We start from the raw sequence: 15,850 nt of genomic DNA on the forward strand, positions 1-15,850 counted from the left end.
TAAGGAAAGAATTTATCTTCTTGAAAATTCATCCTTAATTAATGAGATTCTAAATCAGTTCCACAACAGTACCCATGAGGGATACCACAAAACAGTGCAGCGGATTAGAGCAAATTTTTATTGGACTGGAATGAGGAGAAAAATTCGGGAGTTCATTTCAGCTTGTGACACATGCCAGCGACACAAGGCCGAACAACTTGCCCCTGCGGGATTACTCCAGCCGCTTCCTATTCCAACACAGGTATGGGAGGATATTTCTATGGATTTCGTTGATGGATTGCCAATGTCTAATGGGAAAACTACTGTTCTGGTAGTTGTTGATAGGTTGTCCAAATATGCTCATTTCCTTTCCTTGTCACATCCCTATACGGCTACTGGAGTTGCACGAATTTTTTTTGATAATATCTTCAAATTGCATGGAATGCCAAGAACCATTGTTTGTGATCGAGATCCGACATTCACAAGTTTATTCTGGTCAGAATTATTCAAGTTGAATGGCACTGACTTCAACTATAGTTCAGCGTATCATCCCAAACGGATGGTCAAAGTGAAGTTGTAAATCGCACAATGGAGATGTACTTGCGATGTTTTTCGAGTTCACGGCCGAAGGAGTGGAGTAAGTGGTTAGCATGGGCTGAGTATTGCTATAATACTAGTTGGCATTCAGCTATTAAAACAACCCCTTTTGAAGTTGTGTATGGTCGGCCACCACCAACTTTATTGTCCTACATTCCCGGCATGGCGAAGGTTGACGCCGTGGAGAAACAGTTAATGGATCGCGATCAGATTATTAAAGATTTGCGGGCAACACTGAAGGAAGCGCAGTCACGCATGAAGAAAGTGTATGACCGTCATCATAGAGAAAGGGAATTTGAAGAGGAAGAGTGGGTTTATCTTAAGCTCCAACCATATCGGCAAGCATCCATAGCAATGAGGAAAAATCTCAAACTCTCTCCTAAGTATTATGGGCCATTCCAGATTGCTAAGAAGATCGGGGCTGTGGCATATAAATTGGACCTGCCCAAGGATTCACGTATCCATCCCGTTTTTCATGTCTCACTGTTGAAGAAAAAGATTGGTGAAAACCTTCCTGTACAAAGCATGCTCCCAATTGTACGCAGTGAAGATGAAATTCTTGTTCCTAAGCCACAAGCAGTTCTGGATCGTCGAGTGCGTAAAAGGAAGGACGAGGTTCTCATTCATTGGCAAGGATTATCACCCACTGAAGCTACTTGGGAAGATCTAGTAACCATGAAGCAGCAATTTCCTGAATATTGCCTTGAGGACAAGGCTGCTTTTTAGGGGGAAGGAATTGTTACGTGACTGTTATTTTATTGTTTTTCAAAATAATATTTTAATTTAGGTTGTTATCCTTGCAGTAAGTAATCCTAGTTTTTAGTGATAATTGTTAGTAGTTGGTTTGACCTGGTTTCAAGGAAAGTAGTGGGTCTAACTTTTTTTCCTAATTTCATGGTTGTGAACGTTGAGGCTGCCAATATAAGAGTAGCTAGTCATGAATAAAAAGAGTGTGGTCATTTTTACTGTTAAACACTTGTGTTAATTGGAGGCGAGGGTTCCTCAGTCAACCCAAAATATTGTATTGCTTGTCTTTTTTTTAACTCTGTTACAATAGGTTCCAAGAAACAAAAACAGGGCACTCCTCAGTACGTACCAGAAATCTTGAGAGTTGCGGAGAAAATAGGGTAATGAGGGGAGCTGGTCTCTTTCTTTTCACCTTTTTTTTTAAAATTTTTTATTTAAGAAATTAAATGAAAATGTTAACCACTAACTTAGTTTGAATTACTTAACGGCAAAAATAAAAATAAAAAAATAAAGCATAATGTTTGAATTGCATCACATCACAAAATGAATTACACTTTATATTTGTGTAATTTTGGTTTTCAGTCCCCATCAGTGATTTTTCCACAAGTGTAAGTTGAAGGTAGGAGTGTTCGCGGTTCAGTTGCGGTCGGAAAATCTCTAATTCGCCATTCGTCCGTTGGATTGACGGATTGGAAAAAATTAATTCCTATCCATCTACCAGATTGACAGATGCGGATTGACCGATGAATGCGAATCGGTTTAGCGGTTTAAACTTTTACAAATTTTAAATATAATACAACAACTTGTCAATATTTTTTTTTGGATAACAATTCAACTCAACATAACTAAAAGATTATCAAGCAGATTATCAAATACTAATAATAAATGGTTAATTTTTCCTCAAGTTTGGTCTATTTTTTAGGTGGGCCCCGAGTGTCGATTTACTCGGGTCAAAGTGGTAACGCGTTCTATGCCGCGTTGTGATAATGATAACCCTACTTATATGACTGGAGATCCCAAGAACTAAGTTCAAAGGGACAACTAAGTTATGTATGGCTCGCCAGAAATCACCAAGGGATTAAAATTCCTACCCATTCCTATGGTGAGAGTGATATCTGCAACATATGTTGTATGCAGAGGTATAAGGATAAGCTTTGCTTTTAATGATTACTTATATCTTGATTAAGACATAAAATCAAGACGAGTATAAGGAGATACTCACAATAAGAATCACCTATATGAGTGTTGAACTGGGGCCGGTTCTATGAGAATGCAAAGGCTAAATTCTCTAGAAACACTTATGAAAACCAGGCGCGTTCAAGGCCAAAATGAACACAACAGTGAGAACCACGATGTGTTAGAAGATATTTTGTGTGAAATCTATTGTCTTGGCTTACACAAACGGCTGAACAATTCAAGGCATCGCGTCCATTGGTTAGCCAGTAAGTCCGATAGGTTATCACTAGGGAAGGTTCAAAGCCGAAAACTACCTATCCTGATGCAAGATATTTTTGACTTATACTCTTTCGTTAAGTCTGCATATTGTTGCATTTCCGTTGTCATCAAATTCCATTCATGTGGGGGATTGTTGGAAATGGTTAATTTTTCCTCAAGTTTGGTCTATTTTTTAGGTGGGCCCCGAGTGTCGATTTACTCGGGTCAAAGTGGTAACGCGTTCTATGCCGCGTTGTGATTCACGTGGTATATTTGGTTGCTCAAAACCATTACCGAGTGAATGGGAAATTGAAGCCAAAGTGTGCTCCATGGAAATGGAGTTTTGGTGGAAATTCCTTAAGGTTGTAAATTGGCTTGTCCCACATTGATTTGGTGGGAAGTTTTGAAAGGGTTTATAAGGCTTAGGGTGAGATACTTGGGGTGTGCCCCAAGGGGTACCCAAGTGTTTTAGAGGGAGAGGTTATGGGCAAAATGGGCTAGACCCATTGGACCCAAAAATCACCACACACGCGCGCCGCCGCCGCCGTCCGGTCGGGCGGGCTGGGCCGGGCCTGGGCTTGGGCGCGGGTGCGTGGGTTGGGCTTCTAATCTTTTTGGGCCAAAAACATTTGAATTTAATTTTATTAAAATAAAATCCAGAATTCAAATTAAATTAGTTTGGATTTTTTGTTCATCCAAACAGGGCCCTTCCCGGTTTCAAACAGAAATAAACTGTTTTGGAATTAATGCACACCCAAACAGGGCCCTTCCCGTTTTACTATCTGTTTGAATTAATTCAAATCTGTTTGAATTCAAAACCCAACAGGTATGATACCTGTTCAATTCAAAACCAAGAGCTACATACCTGTTTATTTCAAATCCAAGAGCCACCTTCACATCTATAAATAGGACCACCCTCATTTGATATTTTGCATTCAGAAATTTCGTATTTCACTTCTGTTTTCTATTCTTCATCTTGCTGCATTTTATTTCCGAAAGAAAGAGTGTAAACACTTAGTGTGTTCGTAAGGCAAACAGTTAGTAGTGCTGCTATTGTTTGTGGAAGATCATTTCATCCTGGGAGATAGACGTCCGAATTCTGAAAGCACCGTGGAGAGGACGAATCTGTCTTAAGGACACAGTGTTAAACACTGGACTTGATCAGAAAAATAATTCGAAGAAATTAAATCAAGTAAGTTATTTAATTACTTTCAGTGTTGTTTTTATTTGTTTATATATTCAGATTTTAATTTTGTTTTTGTAACAAAATAAAATCTGTTTTTTTATTTATATATTTTTATTTCGAGTTTGATTTTAGTAATCAAACAAATTCTCTCCTTTTCTTTATTTCTTTAAATTCTATTTGTTGTTGTGTACACAATAGAATTAAATCTTTTAAATACAGTGAAGATTGTCCAACAATCTTAAGACAGAATCCTTTTTGGGTATCTTCATTGTATTTAATTTTCTGTGTTTTCAAATTAATATTCTGGTTGGAAAACAAATAGTGATTTATGCTATTTGACAGATAGTAGTAATATACTGTCTCTTTTCTTTGACAACTACTAGTAGTACGATACTGGTGTCATTAACAATTCAGAATATTATTTGGTATTACAGAAAATTCTTGTGATATTTTATTTTTCAAGTTTTAGTAACAAGGAAAATAAAATTATTTTGTTGTTATAATTATTTTCTGGTTTTAGTAACTAGAAAATTAATTTGTGTTTTAATATTTTCTGATTTTTGTAATAAGAGATTATGGCTACTACAACTGAAACTGCATCTGGCAGTGGTACTCCTATTGTTACACCTACATCGGTCCCTATCCAGAACCATGTTCATGTACCAATCAATCATGGAGAAAAGCCGAAAAAATTTAATGGTACCGAGTTTAAGAGATGGCAGCAGAAGATGCTGTTCTATCTTACAACTCTTAATTTGGCCCGGTTTCTCCATGAAGAGGCTCCAGCACTTAAAGAGGGTGAAAGTGATCGGCAAGTTGTTGCCGCTGTAGATGCTTGGAAACATTCAGATTTCCTGTGCAGAAACTACATCCTAAATGGCCTTGACAATATGCTGTATAATGTATACAGTCCTCTGAAAACAGCAAAAGAATTGTGGGATTCTTTGGAGAAGAAATACAAGACAGAAGATGCCGGCACGAAGAAATTTGTCGTCGGTAAATTTCTGGACTTTGTTATGGTAGACTCCCAAACGGTAATATCTCAAGTTCAAAGTTTTCAAATAATTTTGCATGATATTCATTCAGAAGGTATGTCTCTTAGCGAGTCATTCCAAGTCGCTGCTTTAGTGGAAAAGTTACCACCGGCTTGGAAAGATTTCAAAAATTATTTAAAACATAAACGAAAAGAGATGACTATGGATGAATTGATTGTAAGATTAAGAATTGAAGAAGATAACCGAAAGGCTGAAAAGAGGAATGGGAAAAATCCCATTGAGTCCAAGGCAAATGTGGTTGAACAAGTTCATAAACCACATAACAAAAAGAGGAAGTTTACTGGAGATGGTCCTAAACAAGGCGATAGTAGCAAGAAGTTCAAAGGAAAATGCTATAACTGTGGCAAAACTGGACATCGAGCTTCTGACTGCCGCCGCCCTAAAAAGAATCATGGAAGTACAAGTAAGAAGACCACCAATCAGGCCAATGTAACAGAATTGGATTACATCTCTGACGGAGTGAATGACATCAACCTTTCTGCTGTGGTGTCTGAGGCTAACTTGGTTGGAAATCCCAAAGAGTGGTGGGTTGACACTGGAGCAACTCGTCACATATGTGCGGACAAGAAGATGTTCACTACCTACAATGAGGCTGCAAATGGTGAACAACTTTTCATGGGAAATTCTTCTACTTCTGCTGTGACTGGACAAGGGAAAGTAATCTTGAAGATGACATCAGGGAAAGAACTGACCCTCAACAACGTACTGCATGTACCTGACATCCGGAAGAATTTAGTTTCTGGGTCTTTGTTAAGTAAAAATGGTTTTAGGCTTGTATTTGAGTCTGATAAGTTTGTATTAACAAAGAGTGGTATGTATGTTGGTAAGGGATACATGAGTGATGGTCTCTTTAAGTTAAATGTAATGACAGTTGTACCGAAAGTTGCTATGAATAAGAATAACACATCTTTTGTTTATATTCTTGAGTCAAATTTATGGCATGGTAGATTAGGACATGTGAATTTTGATGCTTTGCGTAGATTAATTGGTTTAGATTATATACCAAAGTTTGAAATTAATCCTAATCATAAATGTGAAATTTGTGTAGAAGCGAAACTAACTAAGGCTCCATTTAAATCGGTTGAAAGAAAAACCGAACCTCTAGAATTAATTCACACTGATGTATGTGATTTAAAGTTTATTCAAACTAGAGGTGGCAAAAAGTATTTCATAACATTTATCGATGATTGCACAAGATATTGTTATGTTTATTTACTTAGAAGTAAAGATGAAGCCTTAGAAATGTTTAAACTCTACAAAACAGAAGTTGAAAATCAACTTGGTAAAACCATTAAAATGGTTAGAAGTGATAGGGGTGGTGAATATGATGCACCATTAAATGAATTTTGTGCACAACATGGCATTATTCACCAAACTACAGCCCCTTATTCTCCACAGCAAAATGGAATTGCTGAAAGGAAGAATAGAACCTTAAAAGAAATGATGAATGCCATGTTACTAAGTTCAGGCTTACCACAGAACTTGTGGGGGGAAGCAATATTGTCTGCTAATTATGTTCTTAATCGAATACCCCACAAGAAAACCAAAAGCATTCCTTATGAATTGTGGAAAGGTCGACCACCTTCCTACAAATACTTAAAAGTGTGGGGGTGTTTGGCAAAAGTTGAAGTACCTGTTCCTAAAAAGACTAAGATAGGACCAAAAACAGTAGATTGTGTGTTTATTGGTTATGCTCAGAATAGTAGTGCATATCGGTTTCTGACTTATAAATCAGATATACCTGATATAAATGTGAACACTATTATAGAGTCAAGGAATGCTGTGTTTTTTGAACATGTCTTTCCTTACAAGAAATGACAGGAATTAAGTTCACAGAAAAGAACTTATGATTGTACACAAAGTCAAGAGACTAATGACAATCAAACACAAGAGACTAGCAATAGTCTCGACCAACAGGATTTAACTAATGATGAACCAAGACGAAGTAAAAGAGCGAGAACATCAAAATCCTTTGGTCCAGATTTTCTGACATACTTGTTAGAAAATGAACCTCAAAGCTTTAAGGCAGCAATGACAGGTCCTGAAGCACCTTTGTGGAAAGAGGCTGTTAATAATGAAATTGAATCCATTATGCAAAATCATACTTGGGAATTGGTGGATCTTCCACCAGGTTCTAAACCTCTTGGATATAAATGGATATTCAAGAGAAAAATGAAAGCAGATGGTTCAATTGACAAGTATAAAGCAAGACTTGTTGTTAAAGGTTACAGACAAAAGGAAGGTCTGGATTATTTTGACACATATTCCCCTGTGACAAGAATCACATCCATTCGCATGCTTATTTCTATAGCAGCGTTGTTTAAATTAGAAATACATCAAATGGATGTTAAAACAGCTTTCTTAAATGGTGATCTAAATGAAGAGATCTATATGGAACAACCCGAAGGGTTTGTAGTATCAGGGCAAGAAAAGAAAGTTTGTCGACTTGTAAAATCCCTTTATGGATTAAAACAAGCACCTAAGCAATGGCATGAAAAATTTGATCATGCAATGCTTACTAATGGGTTTAAGATAAACGAATGTGACAAATGCGTCTATGTTAAAAACACTGACCAAGGATATGTCATAGTTTGTCTTTATGTGGATGACATGCTTATCATTGGAAGCAGTCAAAACATGATCAAATCAACTAAGCAGATGCTTAACAAAAGATTTGATATGAAAGATATGGGGGTCGCAGATGTTATATTAGGAATGAAAATTACTAAAACATCTGACGGATATGCATTATCTCAATCTCATTATATTGAGAAAATTCTTGATAAATTTATCAAGGATGATTTGAATTTAGCTAGAACACCTGTAGACATCAGCCTTTATTTATCGAAAAATAAAGGTGATGCAGTGTCTCAGTTAAAATACTCCCAAATCATTGGAAGCCTAATGTACCTAATGAATTGTACTCGTCCTGATATAGCTTATGCTATAAGTAAATTGAGTAGGTACACTAGTAACCCTGGAGAAGACCATTGGAAAGCGATCATTCGAGTTCTTAGATATCTAAGATTTACTCGTGATCAAGGTTTGAACTTTACTCGATATCCAGCAAGACTCGAAGGTTATTGTGATGCCAATTGGATATCGGATACTAAAGATTCAAAATCCACTAGTGGATATGTCTTTACTCTAGGAGGCGCTGCTGTTTCTTGGAAGTCCACGAAACAAATTTGCATCGCACGATCCACAATGGAATCCGAGTTTATTGCTTTAGACAAAGCAGGTGAAGAAGCAGAATGGCTTCGTCACTTCTTAGAAGACATTCCAATGTGGCCAAAACCTGTGCCGGCTATTTGCATTCATTGTGATAGTCAATCTGCAATAGGCAGGGCACAGAATCATATGTATAATGGTAAGTCACGACATATTCGTCGTCGACATAATACCGTAAGGCAATTGTTGTCAAACGGAGTAATCTCAATAGATTATATAAAATCTAAAGAGAATATTGCGGATCCGTTAACAAAAGGTTTGACAAAAGAGCTAGTGTATAGTTCATCGAAGGGGATGGGATTAAAGCCTATTACATAAGAGTCGTCATAATGATAACCATACTTATATGACTGGAGATCCCAAGAACTAAGTTCAAAGGGACAACTAAGTTATGTATGGCTCGCCAGAAATCACCAAGGGATTAAAATTCCTACCCATTCCTATGGTGAGAGTGATATCTGCAACATATGTTGTATGCAGAGGTATAAGGATAAGCTTTGCTTTTAATGATTACTTATATCTTGATTAAGACATAAAATCAAGACGAGTATAAGGAGATACTCACAATAAGAATCACCTATATGAGTGTTGAACTGGGGCCGGTTCTATGAGAATGCAAAGGCTAAATTCTCTAGAAACACTTATGAAAACCAGGCGCGTTCAAGGCCAAAATGAACACAACAGTGAGAACCACGATGTGTTAGAAGATATTTTGTGTGAAATCTATTGTCTTGGCTTACACAAACGGCTGAACAATTCAAGGCATCGCGTCCATTGGTTAGCCAGTAAGTCCGATAGGTTATCACTAGGGAAGGTTCAAAGCCGAAAACTACCTATCCTGATGCAAGATATTTTCGACTTATACTCTTTCGTTAAGTCTGCATATTGTTACATTTCCGTTGTCATCAAATTCCATTCATGTGGGGGATTGTTGGAAATGGTTAATTTTTCCTCAAGTTTGGTCTATTTTTTAGGTGGGCCCCGAGTGTCGATTTACTCGGGTCAAAGTGGTAACGCGTTCTATGCCGCGTTGTGATTCACGTGGTATATTTGGTTGCTCAAAACCATTACCGAGTGAATGGGAAATTGAAGCCAAAGTGTGCTCCATGGAAATGGAGTTTTGGTGGAAATTCCTTAAGGTTGTAAATTGGCTTGTCCCACATTGATTTGGTGGGAAGTTTTGAAAGGGTTTATAAGGCTTAGGGTGAGATACTTGGGGTGTGCCCCAAGGGGTACCCAAGTGTTTTAGAGGGAGAGGTTATGGGCAAAATGGGCTAGACCCATTGGACCCAAAAATCACCACACACGCGCGCCGCCGCCGCCGTCCGGTCGGGCGGGCTGGGCCGGGCCTGGGCTTGGGCGCGGGTGCGTGGGTTGGGCTTCTAATCTTTTTGGGCCAAAAACATTTGAATTTAATTTTATTAAAATAAAATCCAGAATTCAAATTAAATTAGTTTGGATTTTTTGTTCATCCAAACAGGGCCCTTCCCGGTTTCAAACAGAAATAAACTGTTTTGGAATTAATGCACACCCAAACAGGGCCCTTCCCGTTTTACTATCTGTTTGAATTAATTCAAATCTGTTTGAATTCAAAACCCAACAGGTATGATACCTGTTCAATTCAAAACCAAGAGCTACATACCTGTTTATTTCAAATCCAAGAGCCACCTTCACATCTATAAATAGGACCACCCTCATTTGATATTTTGCATTCAGAAATTTCGTATTTCACTTCTGTTTTCTATTCTTCATCTTGCTGCATTTTATTTTCGAAAGAAAGAGTGTAAACACTTAGTGTGTTCGTAAGGCAAACAGTTAGTAGTGCTGCTATTGTTTGTGGAAGATCATTTCATCCTGGGAGATAGACGTCCGAATTCTGAAAGCACCGTGGAGAGGACGAATCTGTCTTAAGGACACAGTGTTAAACACTGGACTTGATCAGAAAAATAATTCGAAGAAATTAAATCAAGTAAGTTATTTAATTACTTTCAGTGTTGTTTTTATTTGTTTATTTATTCAGATTTTAATTTTGTTTTTGTAACAAAATAAAATCTGTTTTTTTATTTATATATTTTTATTTCGAGTTTGATTTTAGTAATCAAACAAATTCTCTCCTTTTCTTTATTTCTTTAAATTCTATTTGTTGTTGTGTACACAATAGAATTAAATCTTTTAAATACAGTGAAGATTGTCCAACAAAATACATATAAGAAAATCATGCACTATCAAAACTATTTCATTACTTTTTTTATTCAAAAACTATTTAATTTGATTTTTTTTATTCAAAAACTATTTAAAATAACAAAATTAAGCCTTATATTTTTCACGATAAAATACAAAATATCACCACTTGCAATTTAATAAAATGATTTTTAAATTAAAAATAAATTAAAAATACAACAGAATATCTAAACTTTTTTTCAATTGAAAACACAAACAGAATATTTAAACAAATTGAAAATACAAAGTCTTACAAATTACTTGTGGTGGTCGCGGTTTCGCAGTTTAGTTGCGGCCAAATGAACTTCAAATCCGCCGTCTTTCCAAAATTAGGCGAATTGAAAAAAATAAATTGACAACTATCCGCTTGTTATCACGCATCCGTCCAAAATGCGACGAATCAGTCCGATCAGTTTGGGTGGATTGGAATATTCGCTACTCACCCCTAGTTGAAGGTTATTTTTTTTAAATTCTCCTCACATTTACAAATAATCAAAATGTTATCTTTAAACTAGGGACCTGGAGCCCTTCCAGTCTTTAATGCAAACTGGAGGGTACTATTCAGATCTGTATGGTCTATTATTAATCTCGTTTTGATAATTCTAATAATTTACTTTGTTGGACACTTTATGTATATCAATCAAGAAAAAAAAAAATTAGGTCGATTCAATAATTGTAACCTATTCAATTTATTACGTTTGTCACTGAAAAAATAGACGACAATTGTATTTTTAAAAATAGACCATTCATTTTTTTTATGACAAATACGATAAATTAAATAAATTACAATTATCGAATCAACTTAATTTTTATTTGTAATTGATATACACGTATAGCCCAATAAAATAAACGATTTGAATTATCGTAATAAAAACTGTGATAGATTCCACAAATCTAAACAGCACCTACCAATCCGGATTAAAGACGGGAGGAGATCCACCTCCTTAAACTAAAATTTTAAAATACACAGTTAACATTGTTAAAAATAAAAAAAATAAAAAATAAAAAATAAAAAATAAAAATAAAATAAATAAAATAAAATTCCTCACCACATTGTCTTCCTATCTTTAGTATGTTACATCAATGGCTACCTATGCAACTCATCATACTATAAGATTCAATCACCCTAATAGCTTCACACGTAACTAAACAGTACCCCCAATTTTTTTATTTTTATTTTTTTATCCTCTGTAAAAAAATGAAATAGATCTAAAAATGTAAAGAGGAAATGGTGAATCGACACATATATACAATACATATATGTATCAAATTTTTTTCAAAAAAAGCAAAATTAAAATAAATTAATGTTAGTTAATGATTTGAAAACAAAAATCCAACCATTGACAAGTGACAAGTGTTTGAAGAAACTAGATAATGCCCATTTTGGTTGGAGAGAAAAAGAGAGAGAGAGAGAGAGAGTGCACAAGAGACAAAAGGAGGAACCAAAATGAAAATAAAGGCAAAAGGTTCCCATGCAAAACTAGAACCAAATGCAAAAAACTTTCAGTTCATATCTAACTTCTTGTCCCACCTGCACCAGCAAACCCTCATTTCTAGTTTCCTTTTCACACAAATCCAATCCAATCCCAATCCCAATCCCAATCCCAATCCCCACCTCCAAGCCAAACTATGCTTCTTGTTGTACCTCAGGCTCTCAGCTAAAAAGCTGTCCCTAAAGTGACCTGTAGAAAAACCAAAACCTGTCTAATTTCTTGCATGACCCCATTTTGTCAGCTTCTTGGGTTATGACTCTCTCTCAGTGTGAGAGTGGCTTGTCAAAGCTGATCCAAACTTACACTCCCACTCAAAAATACCACTAAAACCCATCTTGAAACCGGTTGATCGACGATGGATCCAAATTTTGCTGTGTCAGCCCCGTGTAGCTCCTACTCCAATTTAATCCCTCGTCCTGATTGTGCAGTGACATGTCTATACTTCCACCACCACCAACACTATGTCCCACTGGAGCACCAATGCAAGTGTAATTGGTATCTGGTGGTGGTGGTGCAGCGGCGGCGTAGTTTGGGTTGGGGTGACCATATTGCGTGTTGCTGCCGCCGGAGAGGACATGGCCTACGAAGCAATCGTTCACCGGATAAGAGGAGACGGGGCGTGAAGGAGATGTGTATATGTATGACTGATGCGGTGGCGGTGGTGATGGTTGTAAGAAGGTAGATGAAGAACCAGGAAACAGTCTTGTTGAGTAAAAAGGTAGAGATGGATCACCCATATTGCCTGTTTGATGATAGCCTCCGTGTGGGACTGATTGGCCTCTGCTAAGATTCTCATACAATCAATTTAGTGAAGAGGACAAGCAACAACAATAAAAAATAAAGAATCAAAGAAAGAGGACTCTGTGCTATGGTATTGAATAATGAAGTATAAATGGGTATCTTCTTTAGTTCAAAATAGTTCGTGAGTGATTAATTATCTCAATTGTTGTTGCTATAAAGATTTTAAAACACAATATTTGAGGAACAAGAATATGAACTTTTGATTCTTGAAAAGTAATGGCAAAATGGATTGATCAGGGTTTTAAATATTGGGATTTTTAGATTTTGAATACCAATATATCGGCTAATACTCTCTACTGGTATTGCCTTGATTTGAAAACACTATTTGGGCGATCATATGAATTTTCTTTTTTGGTGTTCAATGATCTTGAAAAGAAAAAGAAAATAAAGAAAGAAAGAAAGAGAAACTAAAACAAACCCTAGGTGATGAGCAGCTTGGGCAGCCAGACTATCGTTACTGAAGACCAGCTGACGAGCCCGGTTCAGTGTTTCTGTCTCCCTCTCTGACCGAACCACAAAACACACACAAATCAAATCAAACACTAACAATAACAATAACACACCCCCACCAAGAATTCAGCGACAAGAAGTGGAATGGAAGGACAATGGTTGACATGACAAGATTGACATGACCACCCTTCCATGGGCAAATCATTGACTAACAATTAGATGCCCTATCTGTAATCAAATCGTGAACTTTTCATCTTGCTATTAATTGATATATCAATCAATATTATTTAATTTGAACTGATACATAATTATATTAATGATATTAATTTCTTATTTTTTTATTTATTTTAGTTTTTTTATCAACTAATAGAATAGAAGAAATTATATTGAAACTAAGGCCTCGTTTGGCAACCGAACTTTTTAACCAAAAAGTTAAAAAGTTATTAAATTAGTTAAAAGCCAATAACTCATACAAAAAAGTCAAAGATTCTCTTTTCTCTCTACTTTTTGCACATCTTTTCGTAAAAAGTCAAAAAATCATACTAAATATACTAGTTTTTTTTAGTTCGTATTTTAGCCAAATAACTAAAAAATTACTAAATTAGTCTATTCTCAAACGGAGTCTAAAAGAGGAACCAAATACAAGAAAAAGGCATGAGGAAAATTGTATCCCAACTAGGTGACCAATCATATGCAATTTCACACACAATGAGAAACATGGTTGATACTTTTTGAAAAGTGAATTAAAAGTCATTTCTTAAGTTTTAACTTATTTCCTCTCTCACATAAAAAAGTTTAAAAGCAAAAATCAAAATAAAAAATCAAAAAGTCAGTTTTTAAACATCTTTCCAAAACACCCCTAATATATATCATTATTTAAAATCATGTATAGCATAGGATCTTTTATCACAAAATTTTCTATGTCATGTGTTAAACTATTTAGAAATATTTATACTTTGGAGATTTTTATATTTTGAAATAACTACTACGTGTTTCAAGACATAGGAATTAAAAAAAAAAAAAAAAAAAATCAAGTACTAAAGAAACTTTGTCCAACAGATGTTATGGGTTGTTAACACATTCATATATATGTAATTTATATTTTAAACCAAAAAATAAAATTAAAATTAAAAAAAAATTATGTTTATATATTTTTAAGTTAGAGGAAGAAAAGGGCATGCCTTGGCGGTGGCGATTCATGTGTCCTCCAAGGGCTTGAGACTTACAAAACTTGAGAGAGCAAAACCTACACTCATAGACCTTCCCATTCTCATCTTTCTCATCCTTCCCGCCGCTTTTCTTTTTCCTATGCCCTGCAACCAAAAAAAAAAAAAAAATGCTATATAAAGCAACTTTGATGTGTCTAATCTCATAAACAAAAGCAAACCCTAATTGCCCTAACATTGAAGCTCACAATCTGCTTACTTTTTTATGGTTTTGAATTTAAAGCTTCAAATAAACTGTAGTAAGCAAACAAAATTGCACTCTTTCATACCTAGAAAAGAAAAAAATTGCACTCTCCCATACCTAGAAAAGAAAAAAAAAAAAAAAAAAATCCATTTCAGCAGCTTTGACAAGCCTTTTTTCTTTTCTTTTCTTTTCTTGGTACTGAGAAACTAGAAGGAAAAAGTGATTAAACTGTTTTAGCCAGTTAATAGTAGTCAAAGAAAGTAATATACCATCAGATGAAGAGCTGTCTTCAATAACATGTTTGCCATCTCTACTGTAATCATCAGGCAAGTAGTTGAGGTCTAAAGGGTTTCCCTCAGGTCTCCTGAAAACAAAGTCATAGAGAGAGAGAGAGAGAGAGAGAGAGAGAGAGAGAGAGAGGGTTAGATAACAAGAGATAGGGAAGAAGAAGAACAAGAAGAAGAAGATAATGAAGGTATTGTGGGGGTGAGACCTACATGGCACCGACAGAGAGAGACAGAAGATATGAGGTGAGAAATCTGTAGAGATGGGAGATAACTAAAGCTTGGAAATTTATAAGACTTCAGTTTGAGACTGCAATTTAGAGGCTAGTTGAGTGATGGTGGAGAAAGGAGCTTGAAAGTTCTCTATCAGTTCCTCTGTCATCCCCTCTGAAGACAAAAATGCATTTCTCTCTCTCTCTATATATATATGTCCTTGCTATTGAAAGAACACGGGACAGTGGGTCTCGTGACTTTAAAAAGGAGAATGGGGAGGGGGTAGAAGCTGGGAGGTGGATGGTAGTGGCATTTGGTTAGGTTGATAGAGCAAGAGATTGAGAGGGACGTTGCTTAAGATGTTTTGGCTTACTTTAGGACTAGCTCTATTGCCCTACAACTAGCAGAGATCATATGCCCAATGATAAAATAAAGTATGTATTTGATGAAGAAGAGTAACCATAGCAAAAAATGAAGTCTCATCGTCCACTCCAACTAATTTCGCAGCAAAAATAAAATAATTTGATAATGTAAAAAATATATATATTACAACAAGAATAATTAAAATAAAAGAGATAAATTATATAAGATGTTTTGTAATTTGTCATTTATCAGAAGTACTATATAAATAATATTACATAACATTTCATGATTTGTTAATAATTTTTCATTTGATAAATCAAGATCTTTCATGATTATTTTATTATTTTATGAAATGAGGGGCTCTTGTTGTGCCTTTTGGTAGAGTTC

General features: G+C 35.7%; 1 protein-coding gene across 1 annotated transcript; it reads right to left on the minus strand.

The window, feature by feature from the left end:
* Positions 1-11,597: 11,597 nt before the first annotated feature.
* LOC114257664 (zinc finger protein JAGGED) lies at positions 11,598-15,393 on the minus strand. The gene is made up of 5 exons (XM_028197445.2): positions 15,101-15,393; positions 14,873-14,967; positions 14,375-14,506; positions 13,162-13,246; positions 11,598-12,722 (listed from the first exon to the last, which is right to left on the minus strand). Coding segments are annotated over exons 1-5 (771 nt in total). The 5' UTR covers positions 15,103-15,393; the 3' UTR covers positions 11,598-12,265.
* Between the last annotated feature and the right edge of the window lie 457 nt (positions 15,394-15,850).

Source organism: Camellia sinensis, chromosome 5, assembly GCF_055761805.1.
Source record: "Camellia sinensis isolate YWXY chromosome 5, ASM5576180v1, whole genome shotgun sequence".
In the NCBI taxonomy this organism is placed as follows: domain Eukaryota; kingdom Viridiplantae; phylum Streptophyta; class Magnoliopsida; order Ericales; family Theaceae; genus Camellia; species Camellia sinensis.